Source organism: Strigops habroptila, chromosome 2 (genome assembly GCF_004027225.2).
Source record: "Strigops habroptila isolate Jane chromosome 2, bStrHab1.2.pri, whole genome shotgun sequence".
Classification (NCBI taxonomy): domain Eukaryota; kingdom Metazoa; phylum Chordata; class Aves; order Psittaciformes; family Psittacidae; genus Strigops; species Strigops habroptila.
Window position 1 is genome coordinate 82828711 of NC_044278.2, and position 22712 is coordinate 82851422.

At 34.8% G+C, this 22712-nt stretch overlaps 1 protein-coding gene across 1 annotated transcript in view; it reads left to right on the forward strand.

Annotated features, from left to right (window-relative positions):
* DACH1 (dachshund family transcription factor 1) overlaps positions 1 to 22712 on the forward strand; it is a 377909-nt gene that overhangs the window by 176707 nt on the left and 178490 nt on the right. Inside the window, 1 exon segment of the mRNA XM_030476075.1 lies at positions 15061 to 15222. Coding sequence (XP_030331935.1) covers positions 15061 to 15222 — 162 coding nt within the window.

Genomic DNA, 22712 nt, shown 5'->3' on the forward strand with positions numbered 1-22712 from the left:
AACTGTGACCTGCAAAATTAATTGTTATTTATTTCTTCTCTAGGGCTACTGAGGATAGTGTGTACTATTCAATGATATTTATTTGTTCAGGGTTCCAAAATGTGTCTATAGATGATATCCTGGAAACTAGAACTAATATACTGAATTTTTAATTACTTCTTGTAGCCATAATTTAACAATTTGAAATAGAAATAATTCTATATTGAAAAAAACTCTGCTTTAAGGCAGTACTGAGCCTGCCCTAAAGTCTATTTTGGACTACCAATGAAGCTGTCAGAAAATTGAAAACCACCTGCATATTTCAATTAAGCAATAGTATTTCAAAGAAGGTATTCCTCAGATGTTATGCAGTACTTGACCTGCTTAGATCGATTCAATTAAACAAATAAAAATGCACAGTTTTGACTTAAACTTAATTAGACACTTTCTATATTTGCCAGATAATATCTATAAAGGTATTTTAGAGGAACAAAGTCCATGCCAGGTTTGACTGAACCAATCAGTCTGGAAAAAGACATCAACAACTGAAGAGGCTGTTGTTCACATAAAGTTTTAATGCATTAACTTCAGCTAAATGGACCCTTGCATAAGAATTTTCCGCAATGTTAATACTTCTCTGATTCAAACAAACATTTATGCTCTCCTTTTTATGTGTGTACACTTAGTTTTGGATTAGAAGCAAAGCCGAAAATGTGCTTTTACAAAACGTGTTCCTAACTCAAAGTTAATGTAGAGATAAAGAATGATGTATTTTCCTGCTGTATCCTTGAAGAGGTAACCTGTTGTAATAGTTCTCAAATATACACCTGTTTTTTCCTGTCTGTAAAGGATGGAAAGATTATTAGATAATCATATTGTTCGTCTCTCTTTTCAGGCCTTTTTTTTTTTTTTTTTTTTAATATCTGATGCCTTTATGGTACAATTAGATTAGAAGTATATTTTTTATTCCTTAATATCCTGTTTTTCAGAATACGACTTCCTTTACGGTCAACAAAAATATAACTAGTCACATTTTACAAACATAAGGTAAAATCATTATATTCCCTCTCGTGATAGTCAGTGATTTAGAAAGAGTACATTTGACATTTAACAAGCTCAGGTAGTAACAGATTTTTTTAACCTTTTTTTTTCCTTTTTTTTTTTTTTTTTTAATGAATTCCTAAGTAGTTTTCATGGAAGTAAGATTTTTCAAAAAATCATCACAAATTGGGGAGTGTTATGATCTTTTTTGGAAAATTGCTTAGCCATTGAACTTCCTCCCTGCTTCAGAATTTGAACCGACCATATATTAACTTGAATTTCAAATCAGCAACAAATCTTTTATCTGTTAAGTTTATGGTTTTAAGAAAAACACTCTGGCTAAATAAAAATCCTGAATGTTTATTTCCTATTCTTTATCAGTGCCTCCTGGGCTCAGAAGTGCTGTGTGACCTTTTAAGAGGCAGGGTACGTTTGAAAGCAATGTTTCATAGTTCCTCTGTGGATTTTTTAACCATGTACATTTCAAACTGAACTGCTGCCCTCACTTCATAGGCAAGTTTAGTTTGCATTTTGTGGACTTTGTTTGATTTTTATAGATCTAGAACCAGAGCTGATAACAATATTAGTACATGCTTGGCACTTTTTATTTTGATAGTTTTGTACAACTCTTGGCTGATTTATGTTAATAATCCTTCTCTAAAGTAAGGAGGTATGATCGCCATCTAATACGGAGATAGGAATAAAATTGAAATGTAGATAGCATATCTGATACCTTCTGGTAATATCAGAATTAAAATTCAACAGCCTCTAATTTCTTCTTCTATTCATATTTTAACTAAAAGGGCGAACTCCTTCAAAACTCATGCAGATATTATTCAGATATTTTCTTTCAGCCTCTCTTCTGATTCTTCTTGCTACCAGCTAAGGATTTCTGTGGAAGGGATGCTTGGCATATGTGGTTAAGCAGAGGTCTTGTAAGTGTGGGGTAATGATCTGTTTGGGTTTATTTTACAACTAACTGAAGATAAATCATAAGAAAATGGCAGACGGGAGAATTGGACAGGCCATCAACTGTCTAACCAAGTGACTGACCTAGGGGCATCTCTAAAGCTGCCAAAATAACTGTTTTTATAGAACCTGTCAAAAAGCCAGATCCTACTGCTAGAAAAAATGCCTTCCATAATTTCGCATCTGGGCCTTTTGTATGAACATATAGGATGACAAAAAGAAAGTAAATACATGGTGAAATATTTTGCAGTAATAGCATTCCACAGATATTACTGCTTCTGTTAACACTTGTATGAAATACTTAGTGCTAGTGAAGGACTGATTTGGGGAGAGACAGCACACAGATAGGAGCTTTGAATTGAACTGAAGTTTATTTTTTTTGTGTGTTTATATGGTAGCTTGAAATAAAATCACTGGTTAAAATATCTCTTTGCTGAAAGGGTAAGATTAAGGTGAGCTGATGCTGCAATCAGATGCAAAATATATTTGATCCTACTGATAAAATTGGTATTTTATTGAATCATAGACTGGTTTAGGTTGGAAAGGATCATTAAAGGTCATCTAGGCCATTCTCCCTGCTGTGGGCAAGGACACCTTTCACTGGATCAAATTGCTCAAAGGCCCCTCCAGCCTGACCTTGAACACTTGTCCCCAGTGAGGGGGCATCCACGCCTTCTCTTGGACAACCTGTTCCAGTGCCTTATGACCGTTGTAAAAAGTTTCTTCCTTATACCCATTCTAAATCTACTCTCTTTCAATTTTGAACCATTGCCCCTTGTCCTATCACTCCTGGCTTTGGCAAAAAGTCTCTCTCCATCTTTCTTATAAACCCCCTTTAGGTACTGGAAGGCTCTTATAAGGGCTCCACAGAGCCTTTTCTTCTCCAGGCTGAACAACCCCAACTGTCTCAGCCTTTCCTCATAGAAGAGGTGCTCCATCCCTCTGATCATTTCTGTGGCCATCCTCTGGACCCACTCCAACAGGTCCATGTCTTTCCTGTATGAAGGACCCCAGAGCTGGACACAAGTACTCCAGGTGGGGTCCTGTAAGAGTGGAGTAGAGGGGGCAGAATCACCTCCCTCGACCTGCTGGCCATGCTTCATTTAATGCAGCCCAGGATACAGTTGGTTTTCTGGTGTTCTGTTAGTTTGGTATAGAAATGTCAACGAACTGTTGTTTTAGGAGATTGGAAGTATGAATCCATCCAAAATTCCTGTTTCTCATCAACATTGTGAGAGGCAATCTTTTTTCCATGCACTGAAGCCATTTTGTAACTCATTTTGTATTTCATGCTCTTTCACATGAGGAATATCAATCACTTATGCTTGAACGGTAGCAGTTTCCAACGAAAGTAGAACATTTCACTAAATTTAACTAAAGTTTTGTTGCAATGTCAGCTTTCTTAGAAAAACCCTTGAGAATGGAAAAAAACTACTTGTAAATATTTTTCTTCAAAAAACATGGTCAGTTGAAACAACGCTATAGTGCCACTTTTGAAATGTGTTTTCTGTAGCTGAGAAGGGCAGGATGTCAGCAGCAAAGAGAGAAAAATGTAAATACAAATGCATGTACACTTTTCAGATTTGATCATGATACTACACTGTGCTTATATGAATGTCACTGTAAATGATACAGCATCTTTATTAGATATTGTTGCTGCAAGGACAGAGTCATGTTGATTCATGTACCTTTACTATGTGAAACGTCACTGTATTCCACCCATTGGTTAGCATGCAGCTTAGGTAAAACACAGTTCTCTTGTGGCCTGTTATTACCACTGAAAATTGGTTTTGATAGATAAAGGAACTACTCTTTTTCAAGCTTGGCAAAGAAATATAGCATGTGACTAATACAGCTAATTAAAGAACAGAACAAACAAAGAGAATGCTAGAAATGTCTCATAAATGTCTTGAACCACTGGCAGAAAAGATTTCCTTTTTTTTCTGGGCTGTGAATCATAGAATTACATCCACTTGTTCTGCATCCTTTGAAAAAGTTTATTCCTGTGTTTTCAAAACTGAGCATGTGGTTTAACACAGGATTAAGAATTGGATTTTAAAGAAATTCAGCAATTCAGTGTAAGGAATTGCACCAAATCCAGTAATTTCTCCTCATTGCTTCTGAATTTTATGCAAGCCAAAAAAAGTTTAGAGTTCTGCACATCAGCAGTTCACTTGGCATATTTCAGAGCTAATATGTTCTTCACTTCACTTTGAGAAATGGCCACCAAGCTCTGTGGGCTGTGTAGTGTCAAATGTTGATGATAATCAACACTTTATTCTCTCAATCTTATTAGTTATCTATGTGACTTCCAAAGTAACTTCAAGCCAACATTAGTATCAAATCACTAGAACAATGTTCTGATTTCTAAGATAAAGCAACAACAATGTTCCTGTACCATTTTTTCAAATGTTTCATGCTGAAAATATTAGTCTAGATGTTATAGTGTTGAAGACTAGTAATGTCTAGAAGATACCCAAGAACTACACATACAGTGTATGAGCTATGCATATTTTTATTTGAAAAATTAAAAACATTGTCTCCATTGGGGTGTTGATACTCTCATTGCTAACTATTGAGATTGCATCTTTCAATTGGTTAAAGTTAGGTTATTTATTTGTGGCTGGGATAAAAAAAAAAGCTGAGTTATTACTCGAATACAAAAATTAAATTTTTGCCAATTATTTCTGTAACTCACTTTGTGCTAAATGTGTAGTCCATCTTGCCAGTCTGAATGTCAGATAAGTCTAAAACCTGGAATTTAGAAATTATAAGAAAGAAGGTCATAACCCAGAGGAATGAGAAATTATAAAACACATGTCCCATCTCAGTCTTGTGCAAATGTTGACAAGGTGGAGGAGAGTTATTTCCAGTAACAGATACATTTGTGAAAATCCTAATCTGTTGATAGCCTGTTCATTAATGGCTGAAGAAAAGATTAATTAAATTATCTGCTGCAAATGTTAATCTGCTTCTCCCTACAAAATGGGATATCGGTGAAATAACTGTTGTCATCATATTTTGTCTATTGATTGACACCATGAACTTGAGCATGGAAACATAAAAAAATTTCCTTTACAAAGTATTGTTAGCAATGTATGTATAATGTCTCATTTACACAGGATATCATCTGGGTTTCTGCCAAAGGCAATGTTGGGAACCCGTTATGCTTGCAAGTTTGGTGAGCTTTAAATATTTGTCCATAATGAGGTAGACAGTGGTACCAATCAGCTGCCAGTTTCAAACATTATGCCTTTTGGAAGCATGCATGTAAATCTGAATTTACAAATGGCTGCGGGTTTTTGTTATATAGACTACAATTATATCAATATGGTAGAAACTGTAGAAAAGTTACTGCATGTGTGCTTTCATATTACAACCAACTACAATAATTATGTTTTCCCCTTTAACATTGTTAACAGTGTCTTCAGATGTTTACTTTTAGAGTATCAGGCAATTCTGAGGTACAAAACAGAAGTATTCAGAGAAGTTACTTTGTGATTACAATGTGGGCTTGAGAGAATTCCCTTCCCTTGGGGTGATAATTCAGCCATGCATTGATTGATTGAGTGCTGGGAGAAGACAGAAGTGCCCATCATCCCACTGTCATGCCATAGTTTGTATTGGAAAGAGATATGGGTGCTTTCCAGTGTAAGAGGCCACTGTAGTGAGATTTGTCTAGTGCCTTGGATGCACTAAGCGTGCTGCCCATGGGATTTAGTGTTACCTGGTGCAACAGGTAGAGCATATAGGTGAGAGAGGGCTGTCAGTAAGAATTGACTGCTTTTTCATCTGAAAACAGGACTGCGCAGTGTTCTCTGTAAGTCATTATCACAGCTACTTTGTACAGTATCACAGTTCTGCGTCACAGTACAATACTCCACAATCACTGTGCTGTAATAGTATATTTAGCCCCATGCCTTGCCTCTGGCACAGCATAATGCATAATGGATCTGACAAAACTTAAAAAAGAAAAGAAAAAAAAAAAAAGAAAAAAAGAGCCCCAAAGCCACAATACAGCTCTTGAAGTTACACCACTTCAAATGAATAGAGAAATGGAGAAGGAGAGAGGACTCTCCTGACCCTTACAGGTGAATTCTTTACATTTTGAAACATGATAATTCTCTTCCCCAGATCTCTGTGTTAAAACAGTGGTAAATATGCCTTGAAATAACCAGTGGATTTCTGGAATTTTTTCCAGTGTTATATTGACTTCCATCATTATAATGCTTGGCCACCTGCTTTGCGTACTGCAAATACAGAGAGGCAATCAGAAGAATATTACAGAATTTTTCAGTATATATCATAATATAAAGGTTTCTGTTTACTTTTGCAAGGGTGGGAAACAATATCTATCTACTTTAAAGCGAACTATGACAAAACAGAGTCAAAATTGTTCTTTAAAGAAAGTTTTAGTCATACACATAGCATATTGTTATGCTGTTAATGAAAAATCCTATGAAAACTTCATTTAAAATATCTTGAGAGAGTAGTTTATATTTAAAGGTCTACTGAAAATGCACTAATGAGCAGCTGTGATAATATTTCATCTTAGGGAAGTCAACTGTTCACAGATAAAGCCCTTCATTTGTTTCTTTCTCTCTTGATGGGTAGGAATAATGCTGTTTTCAGTTCTTAGGGAAGGCAAGAGCCTGAAATAAGTTTGTAGCTGACTGTTCTTATGCACCGAAAGTGAGAATATAATCTTGCTTTCTTTGGGCAAAAATGTTGTTTTGGGACCACATCCACAATGGCCACAAAGGCTTTGATACCACATTGAGTAAATATCAGTGGGCTGTTTCTTCAGTGTGGGGACCCAGTGAAGAGAACAGGTCCTTCTGCAGGCACATCCATCCCACCAGAAGGGTATAAAAGCTTAAATCACTGTGGTCTACTGCTAAAATCTTATTTTGTTCTAAACTTGTTCTGATGCCACAAATATTTACACACATGAATAAGTTAAATTTCACGCACATAATCAGGCATTTAGGCTATGGTGAGTCTATCGGAAAGAATTTGGCAATTCTATGTGCAAGGCTGAGCTCAGAAGTTGTAGGGAGATGTACTTCCATGGGGCCATTGGACTTCCTCGACAGTGTTTAGATATTGGTTTAATCAAAGAACTGTGTGCCATTATCCCAGGATCTGTGTCAAGCTGTGGATTAGGTTTATAAAAAAAAACTACAAAAGCTCCTGCTGGTTGAAAGATTATGAGTATTTAGCTACATTGCTGCTGTTACAGGCATGAACATGTTCTTTCAGTGTTTTTGAATTGTAGCAGTGTTACAATTAATTAATTGTGTCCGTCTAGTTATAAATTAGACTAAAGAGCTAAGTTTTTATTAAGTTACTACTGATTTTCTTACTGGTTTTGACTGTAAAACTTAAACTCAAACACACTTCTCCAATCCGGACTCAAAAAATGTGTCAATAAAAGATATTGTAATCACTCAAATCTAAGAATGTTAAATCAAGAAAATTCATGGAACCACCAGTAACTACCAGTAACTGTCACTATGTTAAACTTTTTAATTTCTCATAACAGCTAGAATAGTGTTGTGAGAACATGAGATAATATGCACAAAAAGAAGAAAGGAACTTCTGGTTGCAAAAAGTGCGGGGAAGTTGTTCCCATAGTAAGTCATTCTATTAAACAAGAGCCATTATTGCATCCTAGCAATGCAAATGTAAAACAGAAAGTCTGTTAGAAACCAAGCATCATTGTTAGTATAATATATTGTTAGTATATATATTTTCCCTTCCCACATACTTTTTTTAGGGTGGGTGGGGAATTGCATGCTATTCGATTAAAGAGATTGTGGATCAAGACTTGACACTTCAGGAAAAGTATTTTTTTGTACTGTTCAAAGCTGACCTCTGCTTTTAAAATGGTTTGATCTGCACTTTTTCATCTGTTTAGAAGCATACATTTTTGGTTAAGAAATTGAAGACAATCTCTTTGTCTTTTTCCAAAGCTGGGGAGGTTGAGATAAAAAAGAATGCCTGCTTTAAAAGTCACACATGGCTGTAATTTAAGATTTTTTTTACCTCATTGTCCATAACAGTTGAAAGAAACCTTCAATGAAAGTTTATTAACTAGGCCAATGCCTGAGGCAATAAAGGTTCATTTATTACCAGTTTCTTGGCTGTTTTTCTTCTTCTATTTTTCCGTTAAACTCGTAGCGTAAGATAATACTTCACAAAATTAAACCTTTGACCTTCTGTGAAGTTAAGTCGCCTTTGATTAGATAAAGTAACAATTTATGGTCCAGCATGAGGTTGCACATGAAATGAATAATGCAACAGACTGAATGAGAACTGAGAATCTATTGCTTTTGAAAAGATCACTGTTGTTTAAGAAGGAATGTTCTCTCTTAATTGTATTGGAGTGATGCTGTATGCATTTCAGTAAGATTTTTAACTGTTGCTGAAAAAGTACAACATAGCCAGGCAGTTATGCAGTCTACATTGTTTAATTCTGTCACAATTGCACCAAGACAATAATAAATTCAGATTACAAACCCCTGTTAAGCTGTAACAGTTAGCACTTTGTTGTGGTATTTGAAATGCACTTTATGATTTCACTCCTTACTCTTCAGTACAAAGGAATAAATCCACAATAAATGAAACAACAAAAATTACACAAAAAAAATGTAAACCCATCAGTTCCATAAGTGGCAAATATTGATGATAAAATATTTACACTTAAACATTCTTTTTCAGCATTATTGAACCTGCCAGTAGTTCTCATTCAAAAAATACAATCTTAAGTTTTATCTACTTTTAACAAAGCAAATCAAGAAGACACTACTTCTTTCAAGGTCAGATCTTTCAAGGTCTTTCTGCAACTCTGTTATTAATTGCAGAGACACATTGCAAGTAAAAAGATTTGAAGATTGCTGTGGAAATTTAGCTCTTTTCCTTGTTTATTTTAAATGAAATACCCAGACCTCAAAATTCATATTGCAATTTAGGAGTACTTACAGGAAAAAGGTCTGATTAGTCTGATGAACAACAGATGGTTTGAGCGTCACATACACTGGTTTTCTCCCAGTGTAAGACTGGCAATTTCATTTTTGTTGCACCAGTCTAAACCAGATCACATGGCTGAATTTTTATAAGTATTCCTTATTTAACAATATTTAAAGTGCTGTAAGTTATGTCACTTTTTTTTACATGACGCCTTTAATGATAGTTCTTTTAATGATGTTATAAAGTTATCTGGATGAGCACTTTGTGTGGAACCATGCAAGTTGAGCAGGAAAATACAGCTAGAATGGCCAGTCAGGAATTTCTTTATTATCCTAAAATAACAGGTAATGAACTTTTTAGGGTATATCAATATTGTTGTATTGGATCAATCCAGGCAGCTTAACAGAAGTAAGGCTTCTGGATAACTGTAAGATTCCAGGCCTACATTATACATAAAGAATGCTACTAAGGTAACTTGGTATATTTTAGCAGAACATTACAGTGTAGTATGAAGTTCCCTTTTCTGCAATCCAGTCTATGTAATCAGAACCTCTGTCCTCCTGCAGATTGCTTTTGCCTTCTTGTTTTTCGTATTACACTATGGAAAACACGCATTAGATCAGAGACTAAGGTTAGGATCCTATTTCGTTTGAAATAACTGTGCAGCAGCATAGCAAGCTACCAAAACCTTGTACCTCAACTGCTGAAACCTGTGAAACCAGTGCAATAATCTGCAGTGATCAGGGTCAAGTCCTAGGAGGTAACCCTGCCTTTCTTAGGCAGAGTTTTCATATTTTAGTAAGAATTTTGCCTAAGTAAGAGCCTCAGTGCGAAATTTGGAATTAAGTCAAGAAAAGACATGAATTATTTTCAAGTCAGTACCATTGAAATAAATTATAAGAAAAAAGATTAAGTATTATTTTGCAATAATGAAAGGAGTTCTTTCAGAATTTAGATGGGATTTGGACCTCCTCACATTCAATGAATAAAGCATTTCTGCAGAATGAACTTTCCAGCAAATAAATAAAATTAAATGTAACAGTTGTATTTTGGTTTTCAACCTGATCTGTAATGGCAAAGGTAAGGTACCTTGAAAATGTTCTCAAAGTCCTAAAGAAAGAGGTTGTGAAATATGTATATATATTATTGGATTTTTTTATGTATCCATAAGTATGTATGTATGTATGGTACATATAAAGGAAAGTAATAGTTATATTGAGGAAGTTCTTTGTTATTTATTGGAGTAACTATTAGGAATTAAAATTACCATTAGGTATAGTTATGTGAAGTAAAAGTGAATTAAGATCAAATACTTAATTTTGTAAGATGTCCCAGCCCAAGTTTAGGCATATAATTCAAAAATGTGTATTTTAAGACATATTTGAGGCTGAAAAAGTTACAGTCATAGGTCCTTTTCTTTTTTCCCTTCAAAAATAGGGTGTGGAAGTTGCTCATGACATCTAAAAGTTTTAAGAGCTCTCTCTTAAGGCAGGGAATAGTATTTGTTGAAAGGCAGAAACCCTGGATGTGATTTAGTGCTGACCAGTAACTCATACACATTTTTAAAATCTGTCATGATATATGACAGCTCTTTCAGGTGTTTTGCTTTTAAAACAGAATTGTTTTCTGAAGATGCTATGTTTTTTTTGTCATGGTTTTCCATTTCATTCACTCATTTTTCAGCATTAGAGACCACACATACAGGGCATACTTCTGGTCTCATTCTCACCCATGAAATTCTGACTTCAGTAGAGTTGTACGGGTGTAAATTAGACTAGAACTTGGCAGGAGAAAGCTTATGATTATATTTGGCAGAGGCAGCAGGCTGCGACTTTATTAACATAATTAACAGCTACAAACACACCCAACAGGCCAAAGTAATCTAGTGACAGAAGAGAGAAGGTCTTTGTAGGAAAGGATCATTCACGCTTTCTTTTGGTGTTCTGCTTCTTGTTCCTGAGTTCCTACTAAGGCTTGGAGAGCTTTCAATTGAGCTGTAATTCAAATTCATATGGCTCCTACAAGACACCTTGAACAGACTTCGCTGATGAGTCTATAGGAACTGTCAGCAATACGGAGATTACTTCAGAAGCATGATGGTTGAATTGAACTTTCTGATGTTTTGCTTTTTGATTTAAATTGTTGGACAAGATTAATTGCACACAGTAAGAGATTTAAATGAATAGCTTTATAAAGCATTAAAGTTCTAAGTATGTCACATGGGAAAAAAGCTGTAAGGTTTAAATGAATAAATGTATTTAATGCATAAAATGTCTAGGCTAATTTTTTAATTCCTTTACTAACATCTTTTATTGAAAAAACATACTTTATTCATCCATCTTAGTTATACTGCTGTGGTTGTGGTAATTTAATATTCCTGCTCTTTGCTAATCTTCTGGTTCAACAGAAGTAAACAATAGGTTTCATAAATTAAAAATATGCTCTTCAGAACATGCTTCTGAAGATAAAAAACAAGGCTGTAAACATTTATGACTGAAACAAACTAGATTGTTCAAATACTGCCATGATGTATCATGTATATCAATATGGCACTGATATCAGTTAGAATGCAAACAAGGTTTTAAATGATGTGCCCCTTCATTTCAGCTGGAGAATCCGCTTTACACCATCTGCCTATCAGATGGTTAGGAACCAGGACTGCGTATTAATGCCACATGTTCGATTTTCTTTCCTCTTGTAATGGTTAGATTCATATTGCTAATAGCTGTGCATGAGCACTGTCGATGAAATTTGTGTGACGATGGAGTGATGAGATATTTATAAAGCTGCCTGTCTCACTGCATAATCAGCAGGAAGAATGCCAGACATAAACAACTTATCAATTTCAGAATATTAATGACAACTACTCATTGAATTTAATCAATTTAATATTTTGGCCTGGATACTTTTAACTGTTCAAATAAATAGTTTGTAAAAATAAAAAATATCTAAGTGTCTGTTTGTTGTGATCCGTATTTCTTTTATTTCAGTTGGCTTTATAGGTGACTTCTGGTTATCTCATACTTGAAGATAAAATTTCTGTATTGTAGAAAAGCATGCACCTCAGAAATTCCTTGCCTACTTGTTTTAAAGAGTAAAGTGATATTAAATAACATTTAGGTCAAAAAGGCTTTTTTTAACAACAACTAAAAAAAAAAATCCCAAGTATTTACGCCACTTTAAAGTTTAGTATTTTAAAATATGCATAGAGATACATAACAGCTTATTAACCTCTTCTGTTCAGAATATATTTGGCTGCCTTTGCTAGTCAGATCAGTGAGATGGGTCAGGCCCTGTGCTAGAGAGAAAGTTTTATCTTGTACCGTGCCACAGTGTAGTGAGTGCACCAGTGATTATAATGCTCTAGTAACTGGCTCAGGATCTTCCTTGCCACTTGCTTTGCTATACTGTGAGAGTCAAGTGATAGGAGAAAAGTAAAACAGAAGCTGTGCTCTATGTTGGAATTGCTGTGAGGAATGACATTAAGCAATAATTCTGAGGATTATTCCTTACTCACATTTCCACCCCCCCCACCGGTGCTTATACGAGACATGCATTTAAGAGTTGTATAGTTTAAATTAATTGGTGTATAGCAGAGTAGTCATCTCAATCACTTACGTGGTTGCATGAGAGAAGGAATGAAATTAGTAGTTTAATTTCTGCTTTTAAAATTATCATTTATTATCACAAGCATTATCTTGTGAAAATCATAATACAGAACTAAACAATCCGGATTTTAGTTTTTCAGTCCTTATCCAAAGGTTATAGTTTCCTCTAGAGAGGAGCGTTATGGCCTACTTTGGTGTAAATATTGTAGCAAAAGAAAGTTTGTATTTCAGCAGTTCTACAACTGGATCATTACCCCAGTGTGACATATTTGCAGGTGGGCTTACGAGTCCTGTGTCCAGTGTCTGTTTAATATGGTATTTACTTTAATGCTTGGAAGTGCTTAAAACTGCTGGTGTAGAAATAAAGTCACAACCAAAAGTTTGAGTTGTATTCATTGATTATACTGTATTTGAATATTCGTCCGAAGGATTGTTCTTTAAAGATGCTGGTTTTAGCTTGTCAGTGATGTATATTAAAAAAGGAAGTATAGGTTATTGTATTGCTTAATGAACACAGGATGCAAACCAAAGTTCAGAGGTGCACTACCCCTTTTTCTGTGGCCTACTTTAGGGGCTGTAACCAAATTTGTATAATGTATAGCTTCATATCCTTCCTCTACAGTAAAAATATCATTGGAAGCAATCCATGTTATTGTCAATACCTTTTTAAGATCAGAACATGCACAATTTATAATAGTAGCAGAAGCTAAAATAAAATTAAACCCTTGTATTTATCCACCTTCTGGCTTGATTTTTGGCTTTTGGTACATCTTCTTCTACCTGAAATAGCAGTTTTCTAAATAATATTGATCTGCCTATGCAGAATGTAATTATCACATACTTGGTAATTCTCATTGCACTTGAAGGTGTTAGAAGTCAGCCTGTGAGGAGGGAGGGTTGGGAGGTTGGAGCTGTTTGCTAATCTTTATGCAATCATGCAAAGTAATATGGGAAAGCAACCTACAATGTGTTCAAAGGCACCTCTTATGCCACCTCACTGCTTTCCTGATACCTACCTTCTGCCTTCTCCCCACTGGATTTTGCCTTCTGTCCCTCCCCATCACTAGCTGAAAACACGGCAAGAGTGAACTCATTTTCCATTTCAGGGGGCAAAGGGGACAACAAGAGGCCCTTGGCAGCAATGGTGCTAGCAGTATTTGCCTCAGCAACCTGGGATTATTTGCTTATTTGGTCTTTCCTGCTAAATTGCACCTCTCCTATGCTGGGCAGCAGCCTTGGCCCACTAGAATGGTAAATTGTGGAGTTAATTCCTCGTGAGATCCATAAGACACTTCACACCTCTCCAAGTAGCTGAAAATCAGACAGCAGGCACCTTTAGACTAATTACACTGAGTTTTTTCAATCCTTCTCCATGGTCAGGCCAAGAATCTTGATTCAGAATGACTGAGGGTCTGTTTTCAGCATCACAGGCTGAGGTTGCATAATTGCGTAAAATTTACCTGGTTTAATGCCTTCTCTTTCATTCTTACATTTAATTCTCTTTAGTTCCCACCTCTGTCCCCTGAATCAATCATGTGAGATAGGCAGCTCTTGTGAAGTTTTGGTACTGATTTCTGTCTGCTACCATTCAGGCTGGGGCAAAGGAACCTAAATGGGTAGCAGGACAGTTTGGGGACCACATAAGAATTATTTTGCCTCAGGCAAAAATTTATGTCTGTGACTTTGATTAAAGGCTGTATCTAATGTTGAGTTTTGAACCATTTAGACCATTTGTTTAATTGCTTTTGACAAGAAAAATGTTCTCATTTTTGTAGAACATTCTTGTAAATTGCTGAAGGACAGAAATTTGGTTTGGTAGTAAGAGCACTTGGATTGCCTGAAGGTGACTTTGGGATTGGGATTAAATGAGATTAATAATTCCTCTTCTCACTGATAAATACCTTAATGCCTTGAAGTTTGGGGAAAGCAAAAAAAGTAGTTTACCAATGTTCTGCATTACTAACATTTCTTCTAAAAACGTTTCCTAAAATGACCACATCTCCTTACTGTTATGTGTGAAATGAGAAAGAAATGTCATCTGTTATTTATAAATAGAAACTGTAGACCTTTTTTTTTCTTCCTTTAGCATGTAAAGCTTTGGCGTTGGGTTTTTTTTTCTTCTAAGTACATTTATGTACATATGCACCTATTCATAGCCAGACACTGAAGACACCATTTTGAAACTAAGTTAAATTTCTGAGAGCATGTATAGCTGCAGTTAGTTATGATTGTATTATGACTGCAGTTACTGGATGCCAGTTTAAAATCTAGTTGGATATATTGGAGAAACTAAATATCTAAATATGATGTGAAAAATTTTGCTTGAAAAAAACTAATAGCTTTTAAATGTAACAAGAGGAGTAATATTCTGCAATGTTCTCCGTTCATTATATAGGAAGCATGAAGGAAGAATTAACAGTTTTAGTCCTTACAATAATGAAGAATCATCATAGAATAATGTGTATTAAATTTTGTTCATGCTTATTTGCAGGCCTGACAGCAGCAGCTGCGGCAGCAGCAGCTGCCACCAATGCTGCCATAGCAGAAGCAATGAAAGTGAAAAAAATTAAACTGGAAGCTATGTCCAACTATCATGCAAATAATAACCAGCATGGAGCAGATTCTGAAAATGGAGATCTGAATTCAAGTGTCGGTAAGTCTCAGACACAGCATTATTATATTTTTTGTCCATAATGCTCTGGTATTTTATTAAAATGGTGATCCTTCTGAACTTCCTTCTGAAATTCTTGATTTGGTGTAAAAAGTTGCATATTTGTTCTCTTTTTCTTGCTGTTTTTAGTTTTATTTTGTATCTGACCTTTATACCAGCGTTCAGCATTTCTGTTACTATTACAAAAACATTCTTTGCTTTGCAGGTTACTTTTGCAGAGTCCAGTTAATATTTTCCATGAAAGAAAGTGGTTTGATTGCTTAGAGTTCATTTTTCAAAGTACAGGTGGGGTGACAGATGATGGTGTCAAAGTGAAATTTAACAATGTCTCCTGCTCACTGCGCTCGGTATTGACTTTAGGTAATTCAGAACACAAGCTTGAAAGCAAAATATTTCATACTTTCATGTGCCCTGTGACAAAAGGAAAACATACATACACAATAAATTATTGCCATGCTCTGCAGTTCCTATCATATTTTATTTTAATAAACACATTCTTAAAATGTAGTTAACAGGTTTTTCCATTTCTTAAGCAACCATCAGCAACTCTTGTTCTTTTGCAAACAGAATTGTTTCAGTATACTTTAGTCATTTGTTTAGATGATTTGTTTTGCTAAAGTATACTTCAAAGCTTGAATAACTTTTTGTTGTTGATGATTAAATCTTTAATCATCTGTGTGTGTCTGCTGTAAAATGTTTTGTTATGCCATTTCATTGTATTGGCTCCTTTTATCATATTGAGACAGTATTAACTCAGCAACAGAAATTCAATGACAAAGAGGCACGTTCAGAAGACTGCAGGCAAGATCAGTGTATATTGGAATAAAATGAATTAAGATAGATTTTTTTTTTGTTTGTTTTGTTTTTATTTTGGCTCTTTTGTTTATTTTTTAGTTTTTCATCTCATAAATACATTTGAAATGAGTCTTAGAGTTATGTACTAGCCTTAACATGAATAAATGTGTTTGTGAACAGCATTTCTGTACAGTTCAGTAGGTAAGGGTAGACTATTATTTACAAATAATGTGAATTGCAGTTCAAAGAACTGGTTTCCCTAGGCACACTCTGTTTTAAATAACAACAAGAAGTATGCATTACTGTATTAAGGAGAGGGCCAGATTTCTTTTCTTTTAAAGAAAGGCTTAAAACAAAGTCTTGATGGTGAAGAAAATAGTCTTAAATGAGTGTGTGGGCACTCAGATACCACCAGCACGTGCAGTCACTAGAATATTAGTGGAAGAATTTTTCTCTGGGGGAGAAGACAGGACAGGGTTGAGAGCAGGTGTCTGAAATTTGGGAGGAGACAGGTACAAATGAATTGGAAGGGCCATGTGGCCTCTAACATACAGGGAGAAAAGTGAAATAATAAGAAAGAGTGAAAAATATAAGTGCAAACTGGGAGGATAAAGTGGCTGTACTAGAGCTAGAAGCTAGTTTAGGTTTGAATTTCAGATTTTGATGAATAAATCATGTGAAATACAATGTTCAAATATTGGATTATGGAATTGTTATTCTGATTGGAAGTTCCAGTGACAAATACTTTTACATCCATGGAAATGGAAGAGTTAACAGGTAATCAACATCTAAATCGCATGAAGTATTTTGTAGGAGAGTGGATGGAGTATCTGAATAAAAAAGAAAACAATATTTTTAAATCATTATTTGTGGCATAATTTAGATAACTTACACAGCTTAATCATTTCCATGTTTTAGAAAATACATTCTAGCTATTTTGGCAAGGCAAAGTTAGCGAAGCAACGTTATTTACTGCCATTGCCAAAATTTCCTCTCAGCCCTTACCTTACTTGTTAACTTCAGTTAATTTCACAATTTAACTGAATGAAGAATAGAGTTCATTATGTTCAGAAAAAAATGGCTCTTCTGAGTAGAGTGAAAAGCATCCCAGTTGTCTCCATGCCATGAGGAATGGTTCTTGAAATACAGTGTGCTTGTCTGTGCATCCAGTCTTGAGCCATATTCTTCCTATGGAGGTTTTCTCAAAAACAGTTTACATTTGTTTCATTCTTCCTATGGAGGTTTTCTCAAAAACAGTTTACATTTGTTTCTTTTGTAGTGAGCTGTATCTAGTGTCCAGTGTCAGTTATGCATAGGGAATCAGAAAAGTGATTCTTACTGCTACTAATGCCAGGGAATTATTAGGTTCATTAAGAGTTAAGTACTTATTAGTTGCATTTTTGAAAATTAGCATATTGTATTATCTTGACAAGAATTTATATTTCAAAGGTGTTGCTTTGCAGTAGGTGTGTGATCTTTTTTCCCCCTGCATTTTTTTCAGATGTTTATTTAAGTCTTTTCTAATAAATACTATCAAGTACATATACTACTAGTGCTTTAAATTACGGCTTGTTAGGCATGAATTTGAAATAATATGTTACTGAATGTTGACAGGAGGAAGAAATAAAACAAAGTAACCTGATTTTGGTTTATATTTTAAATTGTGTTACATGCCTGACCAACCTGAAAAGGAACAAAAAACCTAACCAACCAGGCTAAAAGCTTAACTGATACATCTTAGCCCATATGTAACAGACATTATAGTATATTAGTGTACATTTATTGATCATACCATGTTCTTTATTTATCTATCTCCTATGTATAAGGAGATAGATAAATAAAATATGGGCTCTTGAGTTGAACTGTCAGGTTTACTTCTGAATCGTCTTGCTTTTTATTTTTAATCAGATGTTTAATGTGAATTATGGAAGTAATTTTTGTAGATGAACATTGTATAATTATACAGAATGCTACACAAATTTATTAACTTGGTCCTTTGAAGCAGTGGCCAAAACGTTAGTGAGTGAAGGGACTTAAAGTAATACTAATAAGTAATTATTTTATATCCCTCAGTTTTGCTGGTAACCTTGAGCTTGCATCCTCCTACCAGAATTATCATTTTAGAAGGGGGGAAAAAGGAAAGGGAAAAAAAAAAAAAAAAGAGAAATTACAGGGGAATCAGAGTGAGGTATTAGCACACTGAGTAAAATATATGGCTGCAACGCCTTTCTTCCCCATCCACAATCAATTGGATTCTTTTAGTTTAATATTTACTTGCTAAGATGAGATGCTATTCTGCATGGTGATAAACAGTCTGCTACTGGCATCTGAAGGTGACCTGTCAGTTCATATGGACAAATCTCCTGCTTACTGAAATGTACAAAATAAATCATTAAAGCAGGCAGGTGCTCATTCCCAGATTTAAATCACCATAGATTTATGATTTGAATTAATGCTTCATTTGGTCATAGAAATAGATGCTGAGACAAATGATATGCAGTGGTTGGGGCTTCCATACTGTAGCCATCCTAATATTGATTGCTGAGATGTCTTTGCAATCTCTTGTTTATATCAAGTACTGTCTTGTGACAGCTTGGCTGATATGAGCTACATTGCAGATAAGAAGGAAAAATGTCCCAGGTTCTTTTTAGTGGCAATTGTACATACAACATACAGGATAGATAAATTATTGTGGTTTTGTTTAAAAAATGAATTCTGTGTGGCAGCAAACAGAAAAAAAAAAAAATTATGCTCTGTGGTTTGTTTTGGTTTTTTTGTGGTTTTTTTTTTTTTTAATTTTAATTGCAGAGTTAAAAGAAAGCGAGTTACAAGGTCAAACGTTAAATTTCATTGTAGAGGTTCTGCTCTTTCTCATCATAACATCTTAGGATATTATTAGGATCAGTTGTATATTTACCTTCTAACGCTCCAAAGCAATAGATAGGTAGAGCAGCCCAATTATTTCTTTGCTGCTTAAATACTTATTGCCCTGCTATCATACTTCATTAACCTGCAACAGCAAAAGATAGGCAGCTTTGAAAATAAATATGTTTAAAGCTATTTCTGTGAGCTAGGCTTTGCTATCTATAACTTGGTAGGAAGTGAAGAACAGCCCGTATACTTTTGCTTCCCGAACATTTTATATAATGAAAACACTATGCATACACTTTAGGGAATACTCAAAGGATTTGTAAAGACCTTTGCCACTTGCTAAAATCTGACTCATAAAACTTGTAAACAACTATCAACAATAGTAAATTACTTGCTTAGTAGGAAATGAGTTCATATCTATTCAAAATGTGATCTCAAAACAGATGTCCCAAGAAAATGTCATTGTTTAAACTACATTCATACAAAAAAAAAAAAAAAAAAGGCTATTATTTCTTTAAGGAAGTGAAGCAATCTTGAAGACTTTGGTGTTCTCGGTTTCTAAACACAGTTAGGAAATATAAAGCAACATTTTACACTTGGCAAGCTTGTTAATCCATAAACAACCACAAAATGTGTTGAAAATTAAGGGATTTTTTTGGCATGGTAGGTTTCCTATTCATCCGCATTACTTTGCAATATTTAAAATTATGAGACACATGCAAGGTTTCCTGTGATCTGTTGTTCAAATGTAACAGTTGCTTGCATACTAGTATTCTTCCTTTTTTTTTGTTTTAATCCAGAATCAGAGATGAAATTATTTAGGTGAAATTATTTTTCTCCAGTGACCTTGCCGAATAATAGAACAGTACAAAATGCAGTCATTTCCTTTTTCTAAACACACGTGTCTATTTTAAAGGAAAGAATTACTTTTATGGTTTCAGGAAAAAGTCTTGGAGACCTTGAAAAAGCAAATAAAAGGAAACAGAGAATGCAGGCCACTGAGCACAGCTCTGCAGTTGCACATCTGATTCTCTGCCTTGGCAATGTTAATGAACCTCAAATCCTCCCTATAATTAGATGAGGGAATTGCTTATATTTTCAAACAGATGATGCTGCTATAATGAAACGATTGACAGGGAACTTAAGAGTGTCTACAGTAGTCATTTGGTTTCCGGGTTTTGTGGGGGTTTTTTTCCTTTTTTTTTTTTTCTTTTCCCCTCCCACCCCCTTTTTTTTTTTTTAGGTGCAAAAGAAGATTGCCTGTAGACACAGGTCCTGGGAGAGGTAGTAATTTACACAGAATGCTATGACAGGTGTCTTTGTATAGCATGGAAATAAAATGGAAGAGAAAGGAATGATGGGCAGGTACGACAATTTTTTGGGAGGAATGTCCTGTGCTTATTCTGCTTGGGTTCTTTAAAAGGGGCCGAGACTCAAGAGATGGATCTGGATTGAGTGCACAGCTGTAACTGCTGATGAGCTAATTGCTCCTTATCTCTCAGCCCCATTCATCTTCATTTTTTACCAATTACTGAGAATTATCTGTGTTCTCAGTTGGATATGAGAGTTAATCCTTTTTGGTTAAGCTGGCAGTACTGTGAGCAGATTCCAAATCATAGGGTGAAAAAGCTAGAGCAAGCTTGTTCTCAAACTCTCTCCAGTTCAATGGCAGTATCACTAGTTCATAAGAATTTTTCTATTGTTTAACAGATTAAACACTGGTTTTTTGTGGGTTTTTTTTTTTTTTTTAACTTTATTTCTTTTATTAGTATATATTTTTTCTCTTAGCATAAACCGAATGTGTATATTCTTAGGTAGATGGATGTGCTCCCATTCTAAAAATATTCACTTGCAAAAATGAAAATAAGATAAACAAGAACTTCAGACCAGAAAGATTATTTGCAGTATATCAGTGTTCATTGTGTGATTGATACATAACACTTTTTTAACGACAAGATTGTGCATGCAACTTTGACATCATGGGACATGAGACAAATGCTTGTAGTGGCATATATCTACTTTTGTAAACTTCTTTGAGATCTGTGGATAAAATGTGTTGTCTCGGTGCTAGGAAAGGCATAATCATACAGCCTTAAGGACAAACACGCTATGTTGACCACATCATATTTTAAGCTAAAGGAATGCTTTCATAAAACTGTGCTTCAGGAATGCAGAGAATACCAGAAACAGATCACTTGGTTATAATCAGGTCACTAAACTTTAGTTTGGAATTTTACTTGTCCTGATGGTGGCACAGGAAAGAAGAAATCATGAATTCCGTAGTCTATCACCTGAGAATATAATTTCTCTGGATCTGCTTCCCTGGCCCTTTAATTGTGATTGTTAAATTTGCAGAACAAAGCAAGGAATTGGATGTTATGACCTGAACACCAATTAGTAACTTAAGGGAATTATTCACAAAGATTCAGCATTTCATGCTGGACAGTCAGTTGTGTTACATCAATGAGTCCCTTATCTAGACAAAATCCTCACCATGGAATTCATTGGAACAAATGCAGACATTTTCATGTGAATTAGTCACCTTAGACTCAAGAGACAGAAATAGGCGATTGTAGGGGTGATCCATCTCATCCTAAAGTAGATGGCAAAAGTAGGTCTGATGTATTGCACCTTACAAGTGCTTAGTCGTGCGACTACTAAGTTGTAGTTACTTAAGGAAAGTTAAATGAACGAATCTCACAGTGCATGCAATTAATATTTCTGGAATAAGATTTGAGTGAGTTAACAGGTCTTTTCCAAGACAGTGATACAGTAATAGCAAAATAGTGTCTGAGACACAGTGGAAAAGAAAATTTAAAAGAACAAGTTTAGTTATTCACTGAGAAAACTATTCAGATATAAATATACTTACAAGATTGTTCAGATTGTATATCACTTCTGAAGAGTGATTTTTAACTGTGAGGCATACTGAGAGAACAGGCTTCTGAAGCTGCAGAAGCAAAAGCTTCCTGCGTGATATTGTTCTCTGGGCCTGCTATGAAGCTGTATCAACTTCATGGAAAAATCTAAATGATTAAGTCTATCTTGTCGGCAAGATTAAAAAAAAAAAAAAGGCGATTTATGTAGTTTGATCACATTTACTTTATTTCCTGTTCCATGCAAGATAATCCTAATTGGATAAATAGTTGAATAATTTAATCTTCAGTGTGATTTTTTTTCAAAATACGTGCTTTATTGTTACGGCCATTTTCCCTTTTGGTAGCGCCTTCTATGAAAATAATGAAATTGTTAATCTTTTATTCAGTTTTGTTTCATTGTTATTTGCTGTCAGCAGTAAATATACTTGAAACATGGTGCTGTAGATATGCTATATTAAGAAATGTAAGCTTAATACACATTATTTTGCTAAGTAGGTATGATAGTCTGTAGGATCATCTTTAATAAATATTAACTAGAGCCACATCTTAAAAAGAAAACACTAAACTTCATGATTATTGGTTTAAATTTAGAAAATAGTGTCTATGATGGAATATGTGACAAATGAACATATCTCTCATTGAATTGTCATCATGAAACTATGTATCTTTCCCATGATATAGACATAGATAAGTATGCTATGTTATGCATTAAAAATATTTTCTATATAGTGATGTAGACATTGAAGAAATGTAGAATTGTTGTTTTCATTCATATCTACCACAAGGGACCAAAAAAACCTTCTTTCATTTTTGGAACAGAATTAAAAAAGTGTGTCCTTTTCTTACTGTGGTGTGTCTGTTTCAGAATGATGTGAACTAGGCAATACCTCATTTGAGGCTTAAATGTAGCTTGATAAATATAAATCC